Source organism: Sylvia atricapilla, chromosome 3, assembly GCF_009819655.1.
Source record: "Sylvia atricapilla isolate bSylAtr1 chromosome 3, bSylAtr1.pri, whole genome shotgun sequence".
Classification (NCBI taxonomy): domain Eukaryota; kingdom Metazoa; phylum Chordata; class Aves; order Passeriformes; family Sylviidae; genus Sylvia; species Sylvia atricapilla.
In genome coordinates this window covers 91,552,362-91,577,393 of record NC_089142.1, presented here as the reverse complement: position 1 = coordinate 91,577,393, position 25,032 = coordinate 91,552,362, and the positions used below count along the sequence as shown (strand labels likewise).

General features: G+C 42.2%; 1 protein-coding gene across 3 annotated transcripts in view; it reads left to right on the top strand.

Moving 5' to 3' along the window:
* The first annotated feature begins 562 nt into the window (after nt 1–562).
* LPGAT1 (lysophosphatidylglycerol acyltransferase 1) overlaps nt 563–25,032 on the top strand; it is a 58,772-nt gene continuing 34,302 nt past the window's right edge. Inside the window, exons 1-3 of one of the 3 annotated variants that reach the window (XM_066316150.1) lie at nt 563–628; nt 914–1,067; nt 1,439–1,705. In XM_066316150.1, the coding sequence (XP_066172247.1) occupies nt 1,468–1,705 (238 nt within the window). In that variant the 5' untranslated portion in view covers nt 563–628; nt 914–1,067; nt 1,439–1,467. Of the gene's footprint in view, nt 629–833; nt 1,068–1,438; nt 1,706–2,589; nt 2,800–25,032 lie in introns of those variants that run through there. The other 2 variants (XM_066316151.1, XM_066316152.1) reach the window with 2 other exon arrangements.

Sequence of the window (25,032 nt, the reverse complement as noted above, 5' to 3'; positions counted from 1 at the left end):
TCGTGGGGCCGAGCCACGCTGCTCCCTGCTCACAGAACCAGAGTTACACGGGCTGCTCGGGGTTATCGAACCCAACGCCCGGCCCTGCCCAGGACCGGCACCCGCAGGAGTCACGCCCGGTGCCTGAGCATTGTCCACACGCTTCCTCAGCTCCGCCGGCCCCGCTGCTGTGACCTCTGCCCTGGGGAGCCTGTGCCAGCGTCCAACCACCCTCTGCCTGAAGAACCTTTTACTGATATCCATCTTACACCTCCCTTGACACAACTTCAGGACATTCCCCCGCTCGTCCCGCTGTCGCCCCGCCGGGCTCCGGGACGGCGGCAGAAGCGTGGCGCAGCCCCTGCCCGTGCCCCCTCCGCGGAGCGCCGGTGTCCGCGGGCCGGCCGGGGATGCGCCGCGGCGGCTGCGCTCCGCCATCCGTCCCGGGGTCTCTGCGTATCTCTCTGTCTGTCTGTCTGTCTGTCCGTGTGAGAGCGGGGAGCTGCGCGCTGCCCGGCGGGGGCGGCGCTCGCTGCAGCGCCAGCCCCGCTCCCGGGCGGTCACGGCGGACGCGGCGGGGGCGGGGAGCGCGGCCCCAGCGCCCGGCATGAACCCGCGGCGGGGACTCGGAGGCGGCGGCGGTGCCGAGGTACGAACCCCCGCCCCCGGCAGGTGCAGGGTCCTCCCCCCGCCCGCGGCACCGCCTGCCCTCGCGGGGCCGGGGCCCGGCGCGGTTCCGCCCGCGGAGAGCCGAGGCGAGCCGGCAGGGAGGGGAAGGGAAAGAGAGGGGAGGGGAAGGGAGAGCAGAGCGTGCCAGGCCCGGCCGCGGGCGCGGGAGAACCGAGGTGAACCCGCGGTCTGCGCCTGCCCGCCCGGCCCGGCGCTCCCGCCTCCCCCGCGCTCACGCCGCCCGCCCCCCTCTCTCCCTCCGCAGGGAGCCGCAGGGCGAGCAGCGCTGCCGCGGCCGGGCCAGCCACCTCCGGGTCCATGAGCCGCCGCCAGCCGCCGCCGCCAGCCGAGACCGCCGCCGCCGGGCCCAGCTCCCCCAGCCCCGCCGCTTCCGCCGCCGCCCCGCCGCCCCGCCGGAGGTGAGTCCCGCGGCCGGGCCGCCGCCGCCCGCTGCCTCCCCGCCCCGCGGGCCCGGGCTCCTGTCAGCCGCGCCGGGGCGGGGGAGAGGCCGCCGGCAGCCGCCGTACGCCCGCCGCCTTTTCGGGGAGGGGGAGATGGAGGGCGGCCGGGAGCACGCGTGTGTGCCCCGCCCGGAGTGCTGGGCTCCCCGGAGCCCGCGGACGGAGGCGGCGCCGGCCGGAGGGTCGCGGCGGAGCCTTCGTGTCCCCGGGGCTGGCTGGGGTCGCTGCCCGCCCGGTGAGTCTCCGAGGCGGGAGCGGACCGGGGCCGGCGGACAGCCTCGCCCCCTCGGGGAGCGCTACCTGTGCCACCTTGTTCTCTCTGCCCGCAGGACGGTCCCGCGCCCTCCGAGTGAAGAGCATGGCCGTGACTCTAGAGCGGGCCCAGAGGGTGGGCTATACCTGCCTGAAAGCACTCCTCAGGTTCGCTTTTATGGTCGCCAATAACCTGGTTGCTATTCCGTCCTACGTCTTGTATTTAATTGTGCTGCAGCCTCTCCGAATATTGGACAGTAAAAGCTTCTGGTATATCGAAGGAGTGTTATTTAAATGGCTTTTAGCTATGGTGGCTTCCTGGGGCTGGTGGGCAGGATACACAGGTAAGAATGACTTATTAATTTAAAACATACTAATATGTTAAAAGACTGTTTTTATAAGGGAATGTGTAGGGGAATATCTGAATGTAGTAGATACGCAGGATGTTCTTCTTTCAGGTGTCTTAAACAGAAGTGTCTCTGGGTTGAGATGCTGTGTGCTGAAACGTTTTTTTAAATCATAGCTAGAAACTTTTTATGTTTTAACTCTTTTGCAGTCAGTATTTTGTCCTAGTAAAATGGGAAATATAACTTCTCATTAGTGTCTCGATAACGTTGTTTTAGTGTTACATGAAAAAGATACATCTCTTCAAAAGAGAGGTGGTTCGTACTGTACATGTAGCTGGTAGAACTAAACTTTTCTTGTATTAAGTGAGTGCATCTCTAAATCATCTCCCCTTAGAAATATCAGGAGACAAGGCTAAGAAGTTTGACACAAAGCTCTTGTCAGAAGAGTAGGTCTTCTATTTCTTGCACCAGCAACTCTTTCCTGCTGTTTCAGAATGGAGGGAAACAGAGGGAACCTTTTTCATTCAAGTAGTGATACGGAACATTTCTCAACTGTATGACTCTTCATTTACTGTTAGCAGAGCTAATTACAGTATCTGTAGGGTTTTTCCCTCTGCATGCTTGCTTTGTGGTTATTACTGAACTTGTTTTTGCTCGTTTAGTATTCATAGGCTCATCAAGGTGACGGACTGAACTGAATTATTAAGGAAGGCTCTGGTCTTGTCCTCGAGTGCACTGATTTTCATCCTGGCTACTGCACTTTGTGCAAAAAACCAGCCATCAGTTCTTTGTATGGGCTTTGGAAAGGGAAGAAATGAATCTACCGAGTGCAAAGTATGAGCAGCCCTCCTAAAATTCTTTCCTTCTCTTCTGCCCAGGCTGCATCTGCAGGTCTTGTGTAAACAAGAAAAACAAGGAATGGCAGCACACAGCTCTGGAGTCTGGTCAGACTCCTGATTAGTCAGAAAGTCAGTGTTGACCCAGACGGAGTCTTGTTAGGCAACGAGAGCTGACGCCTCTGCGCCAGTGTGGCTTTTGGTGCCCTGTGGTGTGCCTTTCCGAGATGCACAAAGTTTCTGTGGATACTCTAGGTGAGCTTCCCGTTCTTCCTAAGGAGATGGTGGCAGCAGCAGCAGCAACCTAGACTCTGATCTGTCGGGCGAGAACTGTCGCAACGTTGCACTGCTTCAAAACTGCCTTGCCTGGTACAGCTCGAGCTTATCCAGATACGCTGTTTCAAGACCTTTTTATATGTTTGCTCATTAAAAGAAGTCCACATGGTGTTTGCAGTGGCAGGTACACTTGTAAAAGTCTGCTTTATGTCGTAAAGTACAAAGGCCTTCCAGAAGGAAGGATTGACTTTCAAGGTGTCTTGTGTATTATTAATTGGAAATGAGAAAGTTTATGGACATGATGGTGATGTTAAAGTCATACAGCTCATGACCCCGAGGATTCACTGTGTGTACTGAATGTGCTGGTTAAAATTCATTGTTCCATGACAATTTTTGAAAGCCATTTCCTCAGGGTAGTTTTACTGCTGACTGCAGAACTGTGTGGTTTCTTTTGCCTATTGCTTGGAAGGTGGTCTTAGCATGATCTGCATATCCTAGAATCTTCCTGAAGCATCTTGGTTGGTGTTGCTGATGTATTTTGACAATTTGAAATAATTTGTTTTACAGTCTTGAAATGTCTTAGTATATTGGTTGGAAGTGTTTACAGGCTGCTGTGCAGAAGTGTTTTATGGGATGGTGTATGGGTAAGGAGGCCCTTCTTTTTGCTTTTCACTATGAAGCATGGCTTTTTGGGAGGATTTTGAGCAAATGCTTGTATGAAAGTTTAGTTTAAATTCATTTTATTTGACATGAAGGTGTTAATGTGTTTTATACTGAAAGCTATGAATTAGCAAGAGCAGCTTATTTCTTTGTCCTTTCTTTAACCTCATCACTGCTCACTACTGCTTGCAGAACAAACCTAGAAAGTGTATCATCCTGGCTTCAACATATGCAGACAGGGTAATCTGTGTCTTTTTTCAGATTAATAGATCTATAAAAAAACTGCCACTAGGTCCCCTGTTTTTTATACAGTATGAAATAACTAGCTCAGAACTGAAATACTGCTTTACTGGAGTTGGTGTCCAAGACTTGCAGTGGTGCGTCTGAGAGAGACGTTGCTCCGGAATTCTTCTGTTTTAAATTCAAAAAAACTAAGTCAAAGGTAGGCTTCAGTTTGTTCTATCTTTGCAAAAGTAAATGCAAGATAGTAGGTATGCATGGGTTCATTGAAGAGGTGAAAGTTTTTCTTTTTTGAGTAGCAGAGTAGTTGGGGAAGGGTTTTTGTGGGTTTTTTTCATCTTTAAGAGGGTACACAGATAAATAGATTCACTTGTCTTTCAGTTGGAGGGAGTGGTCTGCTTCAGATGTGTTGCAAGTAAGTTTTAGTTCTTTAGTTTATTTTTTGCCTTTGCAAGCTTGGGTCATCTCTTGGGTAAGAAACGACATAAATAATTTGTAATTAGGGACTTGAACTCAGCCTGCAAAATAGATTCAGGGCGGACTTTTTTTGCTGCTGTAATTTGTGTGTAATGTGTAGGAGAAAGCTCGACACCAAATGAAGAGAATATGGTGAGTGCTAGCTTATCCTTCTGGGCTTTGCTGCAGTTGCATAATTGTTGGTATATTTTATTGAATATAGCTGGAAGAGCTGAGGAAGAACTCCTGAACTATGTCTGCCCTTCTCTTCCTCATCCCTGTCTAAACCTGGGGGTTTTTGTTAGGATCATAGAGGATTTATTACAGAAATTACCTGATCTGGGTCTATATCAGTAGCTCTAATGTGTGTTTTTTTGATAAATGTAAGTGTTTCTGTTTGCAGATGCACTTGCTATTATGTAAAGAGAGAGCATATGACTGGACAAGCAAAATAAAGGACTGGGAAGAGCAATTGTAAAGGTCACTGTCCTCTCCCTAATCTTTTTCTTCTTAAGATGCAAGTATGAGAGAGAACTTGTGCATAATTGGTTTACTTTGATTTTTAAAGGGCAGAGTATGATAAATATCTCAGTTGTTCTCTTGAGCTCCATAGGGTTTCTTAAGAAAATGAAAACCGAGTATTTTCATGAAGAGTGTACAGACAGTCTAGCGATGTTATTTTTATATGATTTCAGAAAGGCCTTCGTATAACTCTTCTAAATGTCCTTTTTAAGGCTATTTGTATAAATGCATTGCTCTTGTAGGAGCTGTTCAGCCAGGGCACTTGGAATCTGCATATTAGTGTGATTTGAAAGGCACCTTTCAATAGTACTTCTAAATACTTTCCTGCTTTTGTTGAAAGATTCATTCTTAAAAAAGCAAACGCAAGAGTGCTTGATCCTTTGTTGGCAAGTACCTTTTTCCCCTGTACTACAATTTGTCATTTGGTATATTAATACACCAGATAGTACTAAATAGTGCAGTAGATGGGAGGGAGATGGAGCGTATCTGTGGTGGTGAATTTCTGATGACCTTTTGCTCACCTACAAAACTAGTTTTGAAGCAGTCTTACAGATTTCATCTTCTTTGGTCAGGTATTGCAGACTAAGTGTAATATCCATGTACCTAATAAAATCACGAAAAATAGGACTGCTAGAGAGAAGCTTGATTAATTAATTACACACAGACAAACTGTTTTGTTGCCTCTCCTGCTGTCTAAATGCAGGAGTCGGTGGGAGCCTGTGATGGTGGTGTTGCAGTAGTGCAATTAGGGGTCTCTAGGACAGCAGTGTAATCAGCTGGCAGTGCAGTCCTGACACTCAGGGTGCTGATGTTCTGCTCCAGTGTGCTCCAGGCAGCTCAGTCCTGCCGTAGGGAATGGTGCTTGTGCCCAGCTTGCTCCAGGGGCTGGCGGAGGGTGAGTGTCCTCTGGCTGCAGCAACCATCAGCTCCTCTGTCGGCACCAGGGGACAGAAGCTGTGGGCTCTGCAGGCTTTTGTGCACCTGGAGAGGGGGCTTCTTCAGACCTGTGCCTGGAGTATTTCATACTCCAGCAGCAAAGAGGACACCTTGACAAAACCCTGTATTTCAACACAGAGTGTTCCAGTAGTATTGGATAGGTCAGTGGGCTGTGGGCAGGTGGAAGAGAGTAAAACACTTATTACCACACACTAAAGACTCCTAGTGCTGTGACTATGCTCACTGGTATAATGATGCAGTGCTTAATTAAAAGTGAACCAATCCTGTGGTGTTTCTGTTATGTGTCAGCCAGGATGGTGACTAATTTCAAAGAGTGTCTGTAAGAATTGTCAGGTTTTGTCAAGTGAGGAGAATTTCTCTTTCCTTATCTGTTTAGCCAAGAAAGAAAAGCTGAGATTGTGATTTTGATTTTTAATTGCCCCTATCTCCTCTCCTCCCAAGTGATTTAGTTTTTACTGGCTGATTTATAAATGTGATTAGGATGTGACCGCTCTATAATTTTTTCAGCAGTCATACTATTTTTTTTTCTCCTAATGCAAAATCTTGTTTCTGTTTTATCAGTCTTATTTCTGCAAGTCTTCTAAGAATGCAAATATTTTTGTCTTCCAGACAGGCCTTCCTGTAAAAGATACAGGTGGAGTTGCTGTGACAACACTTCCTTGGTGCAGACAACATTTGCTGTCTGCGCTGCTTCTCGTGACAGGTTGGCCCCTCTCCTCGGGCAGGAAGTGCAGCAGAAGCTGAAGGACAGCAGATGAGATAGAGTAAATTTTTTGTCCCCTATAAGGCAGGCAGTGTTATTTCAGGAGACCTGTCTATGTCTCTAACCCTGCCATTGGTTCTCCTCTCCTCAGTTCCTACAGTGTTATTTTCACTGGCAGTATTTTACTTTTAGGTCTGGTCACTACTGTGGAGACTGGGCAGGGAGAGGCATGGGGAAACAACTTCTGTTTTTGAGATCCGGCAGTGTGTGAAATGGAGAAGGAAGATTGTTCTTGTTAACATTTTTCTAGAATGTGCAGAAATGCCCCATGTGACTCAGCAGGTTTGGGTGGAATGTACCGCCCATAAACTTCTGGTTTGTGTGGTGGGCGTGCGTTGAGTTTCTAGGCAATCTCTGAAGTGAAGCTTTCCCTGATGAGCAGGTTGTGCTGAGATCAAGCATTTGGATTTGTTTTGCTGCTTGTGAGAGGAAGTTTGTGTTTACCTTTTGAGCTGTCTTGATAAGAAAAGGTCAGAGTTGAATGGGTTGGGGACCTTGGAGCCGTTTCCACCACGGCGGCCTCGGAGCAAAGGCCCATTGCAGCTTTGCGTAACAGGAGGGAAGGTGTGCACTGAACTTGGTGTCAACTTCTTTGTGCATGTGATGTGTCTGTAAAGAGTGCTGTACAAAGACCCTTGTCTTTCTCTAATGGCATGAGAAATCACATCAGGAAATCCTCATATCTCTTTTTGGGGACGTGGGTTATAGTTACCATACTTCTTTGTAGTTCATCAAATGCCAGCAAATGTAATCTAATGTGTCAAAAGCAGTAAAGCTTATAATTCATTTTTTTATTGTATCATTTCACTGTAAAGGGTCATTCCAAAAGATTAGATAATGAAATATTCTCTGAGTGGATTTTTTTTTTCAGAAAGCTGCTGCCTCCTGGCACAAAGCTTAGAGTAAAAGCACACCATATTGCTTTTGTTTGCTGCTGTTTAAGTCTTTTTAATTTTTTTTAATATTTTTTCTTTTTTTAGACCAGGTTAGTCTCTGTTCCTACCTGTTTTACCTACTGTGTATAATACAAGAACTATTGCAAACCTACCAAAGCATAGTGAAGATGAAATTATTGATGAGTACATATACAGAAGGGTGTGATTCTATAATTTTTAAGTCCAGCAATGGCTGTGGAATGCTTCTAAATTAGCTCGTATGCCCACAGCCAAAGGAAAACAGAAGTTTTAAGAATTCTGGGTTCTATTCCTCCTTATGGCTGAGCTTGCTATTTTTAGCATGTGTTTTTATCCCCCCTAATTCATTTGGACCTTTGTTTTTATATATCTATTCACATTAGTCTTCTTACTTCTCCCTTCACTGCTGAAGGGATATGACTAAGAATACCTGAGAGATGTGTCTCTGTTCTCTTTACCTTTTCCTGTTCTTTTCCTTGATGGTAGGCTTTTAGGAACTGTGTGAAATAACTAAAGGAAAGCTTTTGTCCAGCACTGATTTGGACAAGCAAAATCTTAGGGAATTAAATACTTTGTCCACAGATTCTTTGCAGTGAAATTTTTTTTTTGCTCTTGAACAGTGTCATCATGGGTATTGGAACATGTCAGAGAGATTATGCCTTTATGTCAAAGATGCAATTTCTCACTCTCATTTAATGTAACTGTTCTAAAGCCTGGAAATTTTAGAGATTTTTAAGAAAGCTGGAGGGAAAAAAAAGTGGAACATTTACTGTGGAGAAGAAAACTTACTTTCTCTGAAGTTTTTTTTTCTGGGAAGTTACTTTTTTAGAATGAGGCTGAAACAGATTAACAGAACACATCACTTTCCCTTTTTCTGTTGTTTGAGTGAGAGAGACAGAAAAGTTTTGCCAAAGGTTAGTTTGGCAAGTGCTTAAAAATGGAAGAGTTGTGCAACCTTAATTAGACAGGGTGGTTAGTAAATCCTTTATGGACTATAATCTTAGTGGTATAACTCCCCAGTGTGAACTGAGCCAAAGAACAGCTCCAAGACATGTAATCTGCTCGTGTTTGTTGCAGTGGGATGTAAATTCTGATGCTGGGGATGACATGTCAAATGCATGATTGCATAGGCACGGAATTGCACTGCTCTTGCAGCCAGCATGGCTCAGATAATAGTCCAGCCACTTGTGTGTGCACTTACGGAAATAAATAAAGCTAATATGTTTGCATTCCCAAAAATGTTCCATGATACCAGTGAGGGACTCTGTGTATGAGGCTGTTTGGTGTTTTTCCTCTCCCCCCACAAAGCATTTCAAGCAGGGAATGCCACAGAAGAAAGCCAGTCACAGTCTTTCAGACTCATCCTACTACTGCTTCAGTTTTCTTGGCAAATATGTAATTATTTGAGGTGATGTGGATCGCAGCCAGCTCCGGCTAAAACTCCATCCACCCCTTTTTTGCTGAATGAGGTAGAAGACACAGTCCCTAACCCAGTTCCTTTTGTGGGTGTGGTGAGAGAAGGTAGGTAAAAACAGCAAAGAGAAAGAGGAAGGAAATACATCTTTTGGTGGCAGTGCCAGCTTTAGTGGATTTTTTAATCTGTTGCTTATGGCCTCGATTCAAAAGAGCAGCCCTATGCAGGATAGGGCTTTAGTGTGTGAATGCTACTGAAGTAGACTTTTTCATCTTTTCTTACTATTTTCTTAACTGGTTGATGTTGTTTAGACTGGAAAAGTGTCTTCTGCCAAGTTCTTTTAGAAAAGAAAACTAAGCTTAGGGTAAGAGCAAAGGACTAGGATAAACTGAAAACTAGTTCATAAAGAAATAAGGAGGCCAGTAGTTCTGGTGCAGGCTCAGCAGTGGAGTTTCTCTAAAGTTTTGTTTGTGTACTATTTCAATTTGTCAGCTACAGAGACAATTGTAGAAACCTTCAAAAGTACTTAAAGCAGCTTGAATAGCCAACACGGTGCAGAAGTTGTTGGTATCAAACAATATAAAGAAATAAATATTTAAGTAAAGTAGCAGTTTAGGAAATAGATGAGTATCATGGTGGAGAGCTTAGGGAAAGTTTTGTTGCAATGAACAACTATACCTTCTGTTACAAAATATGTAAAGAACAGAATGGAGATTAATAATAAAAACTACCAGTGCTTCACCTTCACGGTTCAGTAGTTTTGTCTCAGTTGTTCTAAAGCTATTGAAGAATTAAGACTTCTCTAAGAGGGTCATCAGCCTCCTTAGTGCAGACTGAAATCAAACCAGAACATTTTACTCACAGATGAGCTCAAAGTAGAACCAAAGTGGACAACTCAGTGATTCTGTTTCCTGGGCAGAATAAAAAAGATTGGATCTCCTTGACTCTCTGTAAAGGAGAAAGGAATTTTTAGTGTCCCCATTAAAAGGCAGAACATTGCAAGTCTATGAGATTTAATAAGACAGCAGTACCTGGAGGTTATGTTTAATTTTTTTCTTAAGTGCTTCCATTACACCTTTTCACAAATACTTTACCAGATACTGCCTATGGTGTTACTTCTTTTGATTCATACAACATAACCATAAAACTTCTTGTTTAAATGTTACGGTTCTAAAGGGTAAGGAATTGTCCCTTTTTAAGGAGTTTAATTGTTCATAGCTTAGAGACTCACCTCAGTTTTGTAATTTAAGTAAAAGAGAAGAGGAAAGATTAGTAGGTTTATTACTGCTTCTCACTAATGTGAAACTAAAAATAGAAATGGTGTTCTAAGAGGAAGGGGCAGAGCTGCTGCTGTTTGGGAGGACATGGGTTCAGGAAAGTTGACTGTTCAGGACAGTGGAATGAGTGACTGTGGATTTGGGGTTTTTTTGGTGGTAAAAGGTAGAACTCTGACTTCTCTTAAAGTTTAGTTTAATTCATTTTCTAGCATCCTGTAGTTATAAGCATGTAGAGTTTCTGTGAAAGTCCATAGTGTCTGTGTTTGCTTACCAGAACTGGGGGAGAAAAAACCCTGTCAATATTAACAACACATACTTTTGGTTAATTTAAGCATCAGTTATGTTTGAGTGTGGTGTTTAAGGTGGGCCATTGAACACCATTTTAATGCAATTTTATGACTTGGGCATTTATTACCCGTGTAGATAAATGCGACCACGTTTAAGTAGAGTTTCCTGAGGAGATTAAGCTGCTTGTTTAACAGTTATTCTTTCTCTCACCTCTCCCACACTTTTGATTTGCTTCCTTGCAAATCTGAATGCAGTTGACCAGATGGTTTAGATTTCAGGCATAATTGTGTTCTCATGAGTTTATGAAAATTGACAGCTGAGCAGAGGAGAGAGACCCAAGTTTGTGCCTCAGCTGAGGGTAGTGCCGGCACACTCAGCCATTGTATGTCGTTTTGACATGTGCTGCTTGTTCAAACAATGCATCAATGATTCAGGGTTTGCCACAGTGCCAGCATATCTTGTCCATCCTGTTGGGGAGAAGGAGGTTAGACAGTGGGTTTTTGGGAAATCATCATCTGTTACGTCTGCTTCTGGAGCAACACATTAACCTGGCAGTGGCAGATGGTGCTGAAGCGGCATCCTCTCCTGTGGGGTTTAGTACACCTTGCTTATCATAGTCTTTTAGATCCAAAAGGCATATGCAGAAAACTCTTTACTCTTAATATTTGGAAAAAGGCTAACTGGTAAAAGAACTTAATATATTGAGCTTTTAATACCTTCTACTCTATATTAAATAGAAGTTCACATAGCCTCCTAAAAAGAGGACTGGAAGGAATCAACCTGACTGAAACTCCATCCTCATTTTAGGCAGGTCAAAGAAAAAATCAGTTGTGAATCTGACCCAGGGACAGGTACAAACATGAAGATCAAGGTATATTTGAGTATATTTGGGAAAGCCTGGGAGAGAGCAATGGTGTGGGTTGTAAGCAGTATGAGAGTCTGTCAAGAAGGGTTCTCTACCACTGTTGCACCACTCTTGAAGGCATCACATTAAAAGTGTGGCCTCTTGAGTTTTGTACCTGAACCTGTCCTATTTTGATATACATAAATATATATAGATGGCCTGGCAAATCTCCAACTCTGATAGCTGCCACTTGGCTTTCCAAATGCATTCTTCTTTCTTACCCATTTTTATTTCCTGTGGTTTTCTCTGGCATGAAATTCAGTTGTTGCTCCTGTCAACAGCATTACTTGAAAATAAATAGAACCATAACCTGTGTATACATTAATAGAGAATGAAGGACCTCTGAGATTCAGTTTACATTTGTAAAGGTGTTCCCAGATGCAGGCATGGTTAATATAAATGTCTGTTAAACCTCTTGCCTGTAGTGAATGACATGAAATTGAACAGATGAATATTTTTTGTATTTGGAACTCTTCCAGTTGTATTATCAAAACCTAATACTTTGGTCTTCTAATGTTGTAACAGAGGAAAGGAATGGGACAACAGCCAGGTCTTTGCCCCGGTAATTCTGTTGTCGCGGTTATCATGTCTCAAAACACTCAAGATTAATTGATGCCTGTGTTGGGCGTCTGGAGTTTGAGGTGATTTCTGCAGGCTGGAAGAGCACTGCTGTTCCTCCTCTCTTTCATAGAGAGAAAGTACTGAAACATACCCTTTTTTCCTTTATTGCTTACATTCTGTGATTTGTTTTAACATCCTACTTAACTTTAAAAGCTAAAATGCAGAGCTGAGTTCGTGTAACCACAAGTGGTGTCACTGCATCAGTGTAGGAAGGCAAAGGTTTATTATGGGTGGCTGCTCTGGGAAGGAGCCCTAGCAGATGGCCTCCTCCCTTCTCTTCCAGTCCCATTACCACCCTTCCCTGATGCTTTGCAAGTACTGTCTGGTATCTGTCTGTCTGGTCACTCACTGGATTTGATTGGAGTTTCTTTGAGCGAAGTATGGAGGATTTCGCTGGACAGGTAGAATTCAATGTTTGAATGGTATTAACCAAAGCTCTTACTTTGTGGGAGTGCTAGACTTCTGTAGCCTAATGTTTTTTTCCTAGTTTTATTTTTGTTTGAAGAAAACATAATTTGTAAGTCTTTTGGAAAGAATTCAGGAGTAGAGTAAGCCAAGGCACTAGTAGCCACAGATCATAACAAGTTGCATTTGAAGTGCTTATAGTTCCCATTGCTACCCACAGACTAACAAGCATTCAAATTAATCATTTAATTGTAAAGTAGAAGTTTGAGAGTCATCATATCTTCTTTCAATTGTGGCATTCTTCTATATTTCCACAGTCTCTTTCACAACTCTGCTGTTCAACCCCTTTATGGGCGCTCTCCAGAGAAACTGTTCTGCACTGGAGTAGATTTTAATTGAAGTACTCTGAAGTCTGTTCTTTTTCTTTTTTTGTTCCCCAGCATTTTTCTGCTGTCATTTTCACAGTTTGTTCCAAATCTATAGAAATTTTTTTTTTTTTTGAGCTGTGGAATTCTTTTTTTTTTTTTTTTGATGTGAGGAGCGAAAAGAGAGGGAGAAAGAGAAGCCTCAATTACTGTCATTGCAGCAATGTATTTCACAATTTGGGCCTGGATATTTCATTGAAAGGTGCATTCAATACTGGTCTGCGCACTTAGGATGAAGGATAGGTATTGGAATCATCCACTCAGAATGTTTGAATAAATTTGTTTCTAGAGAGTGACCATTTTATGTTAGTAAAAAGTACTGCTGAAATTCCAAGTAGTGTCTGTTGACCACAAATTCAAGGTGCTTCTTGCAGTTGTCAGCAGGTACAAGAGGATTACTTGTTTTGTAATTGTAACAGATGCCAGAAAGCGAAACTTTTTGTAAAGTTAGGAACAGTAAACTTTCTGCTGCTGCTTTGAAGTACATCAGCTAGAATAGTATAATGAGAGAGGCTGTTTTTTCCTGCTAATTACTTAATATGTGATAGCCTGACTATGCCATTAAAGGTGTTACTTCTGATGTTATGATGGGCTTCTGCTTACTGTCAGCCTGAAACCTGGCCACACAGTTAATTCTTAAAAGTCGCTGGACTGGTATAGGATAACCTGGGGCAAATTTAATAAGAGGTTTTGTTCTCTTGAATAATTTGTTGTGTCATACCAACAAAAGTAATACTTAAGTTCCCAGCTAGAATTGATGTCATAGACATCCCAGCATGCTTTTCAAACTTACTGTGGCCTCTTGTTTTAAGAATAGAATTGCATAAACAGAAACATAAAACTAAATATAGGAATTTGCTATTACATTTATTTGCATCATTAGCTTCTACTTGGTTTATGGTTAAATTATTTAATTATATTTGTGGTAATTGAACATCGTTTCCCCTTTATAAAATCCATTATATGGAAAAAAATTAACCTGATATCTAACAAGTCCAAGGGACAGTGTTTTCACAGTTCTTGTTCATGTTATAACTTCCTTGTTGTAAAGACTGTTATTTTTAGCATGGATGAGAAGTTTTTTAAAGTCCTTGAAACATAATGGTGGAAACATTTAAAACTTATCTTAAAAGGTTTATCCTTCTTTCTTGCATCTGTATCCCGTTATTTTTTGGATTCTTTGCAGGCCTTTCATTTTTAAGCGTCCCCTTCCACGCTGCAGCTTGAGAATGTCCAGTGCCTGTGTGTGTTCTGTGGTGTAATGCCACGCTATCCCACTGGATCTGGAGGATGGCACAGGGGTGTGTGGGTGGAGAAGAGAGTAATGCTGCAGCTGTTGATTAGCAGCCAGTTTTATGGCTGGAGGATATTGATTTTCAGATTATGCTACATCTGCGTTCTCAGTGTTCTTGTGATCATTCAGGCGCTTCAGGAGCTGTTTTGTCTGTCCAGACCTGACTAAGTTGAAAAGATTTAAATGGTCAGTGTCCTTCAAGTGGAGACAGGCTCCTCAGTTCTGAGGTCACTGTGAGGAGACAGCAAATAAATGCACAGAAGGGCCTTTTGCCTTTCCCATGTAGACCATTTAACCAAGGTCATCTAAAAGTAAGGGGTTTTCCAGATACATCTGGCACTACTTTTGCGTGGTGATTATTAGTGCTGGAAAATGAACTGGGCTGAAAAACATCAGCTGTATGACAAGACATCATTATGTCTTGTTGTGATAACTTAGGCAAGAACTAAAGAATATGAAGTGGTAACTGCAAGGTATCAGCTTGGTTTAGGTAAACAGAAGGTAGTGATCAGAGCTGGGATATAGGAGTGATCTTACCACACTTAGAACCTTGACTTCCAGCAATAGTGTTGTTTTCTTGAGTTGGACCTTCAGCCAGTGATTAAAGTCATGCAGTTTGCTTCCCTGAGGAAAAACAGATTAAGATCTGATTTTGTTTGTTTGTATTTAATCATTATGACTTAATTAAAGGATAGATGAAATACCATGTTTTTCTGAGCTCAATTGATTTGAACAGTGAGAAAACGGTTTCCTTGCATAGTAGTGTAATTAGGTTGTGGTTTTGTTTTTTTTTTTTAATGTAGCTTATATTTTGAAAAGCAGTCTTAGTCCTTAACTGTTGTCACTCTGGAAGCTTTTTTTGATGTGTACCCTCTTGCTCTAGCCCTTGCCTGCACCTGGTCCCAGTGGTGCCATTCAGAGCTAAGCAGTTGAGTGCTTGGGGGCTGATCAGGCCTTTTCACCGTGCTGTTAATTAGGGTTTGTATGTAGGGAGAGATGAATGCAAACTCGCACTTGGAGTTTCAGGCAAGTTCCACATCTTCTATAAAGAAAAGGCAACGTTTTCTCACTTCCAATCTGATTGCAGTTTTCTGGTTCCCATATTTCATAAACCTCAAGGCACTTCAGAGTTTCCGAAAACCCTTGATGAGTTACCCCTCTAACTATTATGTAAAAAAAGTGCACTAGAATAGCTGTGTTTTATCAGTTTCCTATGAGAAATTGCTTTCTCTCTTCTTGCAACACAGTGATAGTTTTCTGCATTCTGCCTGCCTTTTACCTCAAAGAACCTCTTGTGTAGTGCTCTGCAAAGTTTGTGGTCCCAAATCAATAAGAACCTTAAAACCTCCAGTGAAAAATGTGAATGAGACTTACAATAAGTGTCTTTTCATTGCTGGCCACCCTCTCTAGTCCCTCATGCAGTACATAATAACTAAATTTGGCTGAGTTCTTCTGCTGTCCCCAGAAAGACTTAGTATAGCATGGCCTTAGGATATTTGTTGGAAAATTGCAGCATATGTCATGTCATTTCTGCAGCTGTGTTTTTTGGGAAAAACATCTGAAAAGCTTCAAGATGCCTTGGTTTCCTTGTTATGTTGGGAGCTTGCAATCTCAAAATCTTACAAGGAGGGGAAATGGCCATGTCTTCCTAGGCAGGTTCATTGCTGTCTGCCACCAGTTAACTTGCTCTTTAAAGCCTTAATTTCAGCTGGGCTGACTGGAGGATCTAGATTAAGTGAGAGTAGGATTTTCTGTAAGGCTGGAACTGTGGCTTTCGAAATACCTCAACTCTATGTTTTTCCCCTTTCTCTAAAGAGTAAATCAGCAATTTTTGCAGAAGTTTGTAGTGGTAGAGCTTGCTCACTCTTAAGTAACTATGAAAATTTTGTGCAGTCTTTTATCAGGATTTGATTTTGAGCACCTCAATAGTTATCAGTGAATATACTTTAAAATTCTGTAATAAATTCCTTCAAGTCTTAGGTATTGCTCCCAGAAGCAACCGGGACTCAAATCTGTCCACTTCAAAAGCAGAAAAATCTAGTGTGGATTGCATACACCTATTTACCTGTCTATGATAACAGATGATTCTTATCTTTATTTCTTTACAGCCATCAGACTCTGCTCATGTTTTATTTTCTTCTTGAAACAGCATTACAGACTTTTCCCAATTATTTATTTAAAGCCTTGCTTTTGCCTTGCAAGTGCATTTTTTTTAGTGAGTCTTTGTCCAGTTTCCCCATTATTTATATTAGTCTGGACTACACAGTTCAGACCCTATTTCTGTCAAACAAAGAAGAAAATTTGATCCCAAACAGAGTCCTGCAGTGTGCACCTCTGCAGAAGCAGCTGAACAGTTGAATGGGGGCTGTTTGAGTGCTGCGTTCCTGTATGATGACTTGTTGATTATTAGTTTTGGCCGGCTTGTTCTAGGCTGACCAGTTTACATCAGGATTCTCAGAGTGAACAGCTGAGGCTGCAAAGTGGGTTTCGGCCTTTCCCTCACTTTGAAAGAGAGAGTTCTCTGTCTGGAGGAAACAGGCCTTTCACAAATTCACGATTTCACAAATCATTTGTTCTGTGTTGACCATTATCCCAATGGGATTTTTCACCCATTTGGTTTGGATATAGTGGTTTTTCGTATTGATGACACAATCTGAAATGTATCCCTTTACTCTCGAGCTGAAAACCTCCATTTTCTGGGCACTGTCTCCCCTGGGACCTGACAGGGTTTTGTCTAACTGCTTTAGTCCTGTTTCTATTAGCCTTTTTAGGCTGGATGATGTGTTAGCTGTACTTTTTCAGCCACCTTAACAGCTGACGCAAGTGAAGTACCTTATGAATGAGTCTTTCTGGCATCACAGGGAGTTTAATATCTGGAAAGACAAGCAGCAGGATCAAATTAGTAATGCATACCATTGCTAGTGACTCAAAAGGAAACTGTAGTAATGGTATTGCAGTTTTTCATACTGCCTCTGGGTAATTTCTGCTGTCTAGTCTGTTGATTCTGCAAAGACAGCTCAGGTTATTGCTAGGATGCAGTACTTCAGCTGTGACAAAGGATGTGCTTTCAGACTGCTTTCTTAGGGAGAAAATCTTTTCTTTGATTTACTTTCCACGAACAATTCCAAAGCCCACTAAAAATGAGGCAGCTGTCACCCTGTCACTGCCTAAATTGTGGCTCTGTAGTGTCCGTGACACATGGCTACAAAAATTTTGTACCAAGGATGTTTAACTTTCTCTTGTACATAAACTTAAAAAAAAGAGTGAGGAGGTTGCGGGGTTTTAGCATGTTCAAAACATGTTCTTTGAAAGAATAAAACTATGCACTTGCTGTGCTTTAGAGACCACAACATGCTTAACAAGTTTGTTTCAAAAAGAAATTCACAGCAATTTTGAAGGTAACCTGGGTGGCTCGTACTGGTTATGCTGTTCTTGTTGGGCCAACCAGACTTGCCCAGCAGGTCTTGCAGTGTAGCAAACCACAGTTCTGTAAGGATTCATCCTGGTTCCACTGGTGCTTGATGCCCCATAATGCCATTTTCTGATAGCCCTGACTGTGCTGGCTTGCTCCTTCTAGTTTGTTTTATTTTTCACCTGCACAGATGGTCCCATGATGTTGCAGTGACTCTCTTCTGCTTCTCAAGTATAAGAGCAACTTAGGTAACTATTTTAGATAAATATCTTGAAGGGAAACAATTGGAGCCTTCCCACTTTACATGTTGGGTTTTTTGTTTACTTGTTATTGCTCTAAATTTTGTGTTTGAGTAGGTGTCACTAGCAGTATCTGAGTATTAAGTAGTAATTTGAATATCTTGGTGTTCAAGTAACTTAAAAGTAACTCAGTTTCAGTCTTGCTGCTTGCATGTGTTATGTTTGTCATGCAGACAAAACAGTCTCACTAGAGGAGTTCACTTTTCCATAATAGAGCTAGAGATAAAAATATTTAAATGAAGATCTCTAGATGAAGACGTCAAGACTTCCTAGCAGCGAACACAATGGCTTATTCTGGCTAAAATGTGTTGTTGCCTCAAGCTTCTGGGGTTGGTCCCACTTTTTTGCCTGAGTTTGATGATCCCAGATGAATCATATTCTGCTTCTTTCATATTAAGATTTGAACCATCTTTCAGATTTATGTCTTTGCTGCAGTTCTGCAGCAGTAAGACAGAAAAATGTTTCCAGTGTTTATTTGCAACACGTGCTTTGCTATTGTAAAAGCTGTTCCTTCTCATGCTGCAGGATGAAGTTGTAGGTTTTATTGTAGCTGTACATATCCTCTAAGGGAGAGTTCTGTTAACGCTGTATTTTTGCCCCTGGTGTCAGGCTGAATTGTTTAGGTTGGAAAGAACTTCTGAAGATCATATAGCTGAACCCCTGGCTCAAAGCAAGGTCATTTAGAACAGGTTGCACAGGTTCATGTCCTGTCAGGGTTTGAACCTCTCCAAGGATGGACATTTCACAATCTCGTTGTGCAACCTGGAAACATTCTATAGTAAAATGTTTTGGTGGTTTGGTTGCTGGGAGGTTGGGTTATTTTTGTTGTGTTGGTTTTTTTTTGTTTTGGTTTGGTTTTGTTTGTTTGTTTTTGCCTTGTGTTGAAGTGGGTTATCCTTTGTTTTTTAATTTGTCCCTATTACCTCTCAACCTGTTACTGGACACTGCAGGGAGTCTGGCTAAGTCATTTTTACACCACTTTCTGTGCCCCCATGAGGAACTGAAACATAGGTACAGTTTTCCCTCTGGAGCCTTTTTACTTCAGGCCAAACAGTCCCAACTGCCTCAGCCTCTCCTCCTATGAAAGATGCTCCGGTCCCTTCCTCATCTCAGTGGCTCTTTGTTGTGGTTTAACCCCAGCCACCCCCCAGGCCCCACACACCTGCTGGGCTGCTCCTCTGCCAGCAGGATCCAGCAGAGAAGGGAAAGTAGAAGTAAGAAGACCTATGGGCTGAAGCAAAGGCAATTTAGTAGGGAAAGCAAAATTTGGGCACACAAGCAAAGCATGACAAGGAGGTCTTTCTCTACTTCCCCATGGCAGGCAGGTGTTTGGCCATCCCTGGGAAAGCAGGGCTCCATCACACAAGTGTTTGCTTGGGAGGACAAGCACCATCACTCCAAGCATCCCATTTCTTCCCTCTTTCCCCCACTTTATATACTGACCATGAAGTCATATGATGTTTTCTGACTTGAATCCAGGACAGAACAAGTTCTCCAGCTCATGCAGCAGATGGGCACTTTTTATAAGATAACAGTAATTTTTAATGGGAAGATAAAGACAAAAGCACCATAGCACTTTTATTCCTGCCTGTTAGTGTTTGCTGAGTCAACCCTGCTTGTCAGCTCAGTTCCTGCTTGCTTAGTGATGAGGCAGATGAGTATGGGTGAAGTTCTGTAGCAGCCTCCTGGGATCAAGTTATTAAAAATACAGATCCTCAGCCAGCTGTTATTTGCTTGAAAGGGTGATAAGGGTGACAATAATAGGAAGCTTTGTATTTGTAGCATATTTTTCTTATCCAGCAACACTGGTATGTGTCTTTTTCCAGAGAAAGCCAACACTCTTCCCTCCTGTCTTTCTCCCCGTAGTACTTTGCCTTTTGCAAAAAATCGTGCTGGAAATGTTGTAGTGGTCTTGGATTCCAGAATTTCTGCTTTCAAAGTAACTTTTCTTTTTAATTCTAGAAAAGCCAGGCTGTTTCTCATAAAGCAGTCTTAGAGATAACAGTTTTGTTTGAGATTAGGATGTTTTGCGTTGTAACGACAGTTAAATTACTGTAGTTTCAATGTACAGTACACTGAAAGACTTCTGAGATATTGGCTTAGGGTAGTCCAGTATCAAATCTCCCTTTTGTTAAAAACAGACATCAGTGTTACGGGTGAAACCCTGAAAATTTGAATCTTGACTTTTAAAACAATGGGAAAGTTTTATGTAGACTCAGTATTTAAAGTCATGTGCTTAATTGATGAGCATCCTTTTTCACTTGTAAACATTATTCCTGTGGACAAAGAGACTGAAATACAGGACCCACACCCTTGTCTGACAACAGGTCTAGTTAAACAAGTGCTGACCTCTGTGATGAAAGTCTGTCCTGTGTCCATCATTGCCACTGACCTGGTAGTTGAATCACAAAGTGCAGAGTGGTAAAAATAAAAAAATTGCATGTCTTGGTTGTCGCTTAAAATTTTCAAATCCATACTCTCTCTTTTAGGAGGAATAAAACATTCTGGACCAAAGTTGCATGGGACCTATCCATATGATAGATTTTGTGGTCAGTGATTGTCAAATGAGGTTTCTTTCCATTGTGCAGTCTTAGTAAGCTGCAGATCTTGTCTTTACATTATGTAACAACTTAGATGAGATCCTTCTAGTCAGGATCTCTTTGATGTTTGTTCTATGAAAATGTGATTCTTTGCTTCTGTCACTTACAGTGTTACAACTTTCTGGTCATCCCCAGTGTTCAGAGGCTTTTGACCAGGAAAAGGAAAAAGTTCATGTGTAGTTTACATCCTTTTTTTGGGTTACAGTAATCTTAAAGACAGTCCTGTAAATTGAGTCTTTATTTCAGGTTGGAACTAGACAGTTTTGAACATAGATTGACATTATTTTGTTCCGCACTGTAGCTGGGCATGACCAAAATGGTACAGGATGTCAGCTTTGCACATAAACTGAAGTGGTGGCACTTAATCTGACGTGTATTTACTCTTGGCTCAGGTTCACCTGCCTTTTTAGGACCTTGGTGACAATGTGCTTCTAACTAGGTTTGTGTGCATACTTTAAAACTTGTCAGCATAATTTTCAACTTTTAGGCCTGATCATTTGATTGCAGTGTCCCTTAATAACCTTTACTTGTGCTGATTTTTTTATTTTGAAATATTCTTTAATGGTGAGAAAAACTTGCCAGCTTTCCCCATTGTTTTGCTTCTCCTTCTAGACTTCAGACAAACTGTGGGTTTTTTTGCTGGTCATTGTAACATCTGCAGTATGTAAGGTATTAGAGCATTAAGATATCAGTTCATGAATGCATTGATGTTCTTCTGGGTGGTTAATGTATTTTATCTGTCACTGGGGAGGAATGTGCTGTTCAGCTCGCTCCTTCTGCGAGTGCTCTGACTCATGAGTGTGAGGTACTTCAAAAGGATTTCAGCACTCCATCTCCTTCTTCAGTCCTGCAGTTGCTTTTCTAAGAATAGAAGCAGCAAAACAGACAGAGGAGTTCCTTCTCAGCTGCTACAGTTCATTACCACTGTAGTCATAAAAGCTGACATCAATGGCGATCTTCACATCCCACAGTTCCCATTTACCTGTGTGGCTACAAACACTGTGACTTGCACTACTCCTTGGGAGCAGGAATCACCATCTACAGCTGGGCTTTCAGTTCGGATGATCAAAACTATGAGCTGTGTGACTTGGGTGCCTCTACATTTCAAGCAGAGTTGTGGGAGCAGCATTAAATAACTGAGACCTCCAGAAAATGTGGAGCATGTGTCCAGTGCAAGACGTGTTCTTGTAATACTTAAGATCTATTGGAACGCTTCCTTAAATATCTGCTGTGATCATAAGCTTGTGTATTCTGACAGTATCTGTTAATTTTAGAAGTTTTCTCATTGTATAAACTGCTTGCATAATACAACTGTGAAATGCTGAAGCTCTTGAAGTGGTATTGCTTAAGTCAGTGGAAGAAGTTTGCTTCCTTGAAGGTGAGCTAAGGTTTTGCATTTATTTTATTGATTGTCATTCACATATGGGTAAAAGGAGCCCTCTCCTCAGCCACAAGCATCTTCTCTTGTGCCAGTGAATTACAGAACTCAAGTAAGCTGTACCCATGAGGTCTTGAATGTGCACTCCAGGAAAATTAAGTCAGTATTCAAGAGCAGTCATTGCTAGAGCCTGTTTCCAAAAGGAGCTGCTCAGCTTTAGGAAAAACGTGGTTCTTTGGTTGGTTAGAAAGGTGATGGAGCCAGGACGTCTCTGTCGTAATTGTCTCCTGTTTTTAACACTTCTGACTGTTGGTTAATTGAAGTAAGAGCATGGGTTGACTTAGGAGATAAATATTGGGTCTACTAAAGTGCTCTTGTCCACGGAGTGGATTTGACTTAAAACTGTAGAAGAAGGGTATGGAAGCTAAGAAGAACTGAGAGCAAAAAGAAATTTGTGTTGTTTAGTGCAAGGAAGTGTAGAGGTGTACAAAATGGTTGATGGCAAAAAAAGATGGTGACAGGGACATCTTAAAATTAGCTGTGGCTTATTGTATAAGCCTTACATATATTGTAGGACTAACCTCCTTTTATTTGCAGCCTTCCCTTCCCCAGCTACTGCTCCTACTTTGAATTTTCTATTTCAAGTGCTTTTCTTCATGGAAATAAAGGGAAAAATTGTCAGTGCAGTCAGTTTATCATCATAAAATTCTGACTCAAATTATCTGTAAAGGATGCTCTTTTTGTTAGCAAAATCTGGTTTGAAATTACATGTTTACAACCTAAAGATAGGGATATTGTGATAGCCTTCAAATCAACAACACTTCTGTTAGGACCTCTTGTGTGTTATTAAAAACAAGATATCAAGTGTTCCTTGGCAGTAGGAATTTTGGAAGGAATGGGTGGGATAGGAGGAGCTATTTTTCCCTTTCCTGTAGTACATGTCTGATTTTATGTAGGTGTTTTTAAATACCTTCTGACCCTAAAATAAATGCTTAGTAAGTGTAAAAGGCTGACTCTACAATAATTAGCTTAGTCTGTTGTTTCTTTTCCCTTTTTTCACTGTAGAGAACCAATTCCCAGACATAATACCTTAACTTTTATGTGAAGGGTAAAAAACATCTAAGTAGTATTTAACCTCTGGCTCACTTCTGGGATTTTCTAAGGCCAGCTATTGAAGAATGTATCTATTAAGGAGAGACAAATTAGTTGAACAACTGTACATGGTTACTCCAGTTGAAACGTGCTTTGACGAGTCATTTGTGATCAACAGTAAGGCAGAATTGCAGCTTGCCAGACATGAATGCTTGAGTAAGAGGGGATATGTTTAAAACATAGAAACCTGGTTGTCAGGCATTAGTCACTGCTGAATACCTAACAATAACATTCTTTCTGCTAGATAGCAGGGTGCCTTTGAGGAAGGCTGTTCCTCAGTAATGCTGTTTATTTGTTGCTGGAGGTTTCCAAGCGATCAACTAAAGGTGGTTCTGTCCAGTTCTAAGAGTTGCCTGCAGCTTCTTGGAACAAGTTTTCATGAAGTCTTCTGACATGGATGCAAGTGCTCAGAAGGGAAGATAAACTAAGGATGGGTCTGAAAAGGCAGAGGGTCCTGTACCTGGGGCGAAATAACCCTGTGCCCCAGCAGTACAGCCTGGGAACCAACCTGCTGGAAAGCCGCTCTGCCAAGAATGGCCTGGAGGTCCTGGTGCACAGCAAGCTGCCCTTCAGCCAGCAGTGCCCTTGTGCCAAGAAGGCAGAAGGTGTCCTGGGGTGCACTAGGAAGAGCATTGCTAGCAGATTGGGTGTGGTGATCCTGCCCCTCGGTTCTGCTCTAGTGAGGCCACATCTGGAGTGCTGTGTGCAGTTCTGGGCTCCTCAGTACAGGAGAGACATGGAGCTACTGGAGCTGGTCCAGTGGAGGTCTGTAAAGATGATGCAGGGACTGGAGCATCTCTCTGAGGAGGAAAAGATGAGAGAGGTGACTGAGAGGGGACCTCATCAATCTACTTAGGTTTCTGAAAGGAACTGTCAGAGGATGAACCAGGCTCTGCTCAGCGGTGCCGGGCAATAGAACAATGACAACATGCAGAAATTGATGCACAGGAAATTCCAACTGAATATGAGGAAGAACTTTTTTTCAGCACAGTGACCAAGCACTGGAACAGGTTGACCAGAGAGGTTGTGGAGTCTCCCTCACTGGAAATACCCAAGAACCACATTAAATGGACACATTTCTGTGCCCTGGGCTCTGGGATGACCCTGCTTGAGCAGGGAGGTTAGACTGCACAAGCCACTGTGGTGCCTTCCAACCTTACCCATTCTGGGAAGTTCTGGAGTGGAAGTTCTCAACTTCTCCCAGTTTCTAGAGAAAGTTGTGAATATTGTGTTTGTGGACTGAAGTCTAAGTATCAAATAAAGTGGATATCCAAGCCTATTACATGTTTATATATACTGTAACTTTTAGGTGATTTATGTTTTAAGAGTTGTGATTAGAATGCTTAAGGTGAATTCCCTGACCTTGCCATAAAATGTCAGTCTTTTAAAACTCAGTGCCTTTTGAAATAATATATTAGGACTTATGTTGTAATGAGGCCAAGGAGATCTATGCCAATTCTTAGGGCACACACTGTAGTGAAACTACTGACTATAACAAAAAAAAGATGCTGAAAATTTCAGAGTATTCTTTAAGTTTTAATATGCAGTATGGAAAATGAAGTTGTTCATTTTAATTTCTGGCAGTTGCACAGATCAGTAGACTGTCATTCTTCCAGGTATATTCAAAACTATAAAATTAATCTGAATTTTTAGTTAAGTTAATAGTCCTTTGCTCAGCCTAGTGACATACTGTAATTGAAGTGTTTGAATATTTATTCATATCATCACTTGCATGCAGACAGTTACATTAAGGACATGATTATAAAGTAGCCAATTGTTCTGAGAACTCTCAATAGCAAGAATGGTTCAGTAAAAATATGAAAAAAATTATTACTTTTGTTCTCTTTAAGCTGTTTGAGAATTAGCTTGTAAAAGACTAAGTCTGCAGCTTATCAGATGAAATATTTTGTTGATATTCTACGTAGATGAAATATTTTCTTGATGTTCTACATCTTGGACTTCTTTTTATGAGAGAAGGATAAGTATTTCTGTCTTGGGGCTCATGTAATTGCAAGTAAACTTGTTTTCATCCTTTTCTGGTAAAGCCTTTTGCTCACAACCTGACGTCACGAGTGAGGTCTCTCTTACATCAAAGTCACTTCTGTCTTGCCACCTTAAAATGATTCCTGCTCTTTCCTCCCTTTATGTTATTCTGCTGTGTTAAACTGCATTTTCAGAAATCTAACTATTGCCAGGCTTTAGACACAGACCTGGTGTCTTTAAAAAATGTG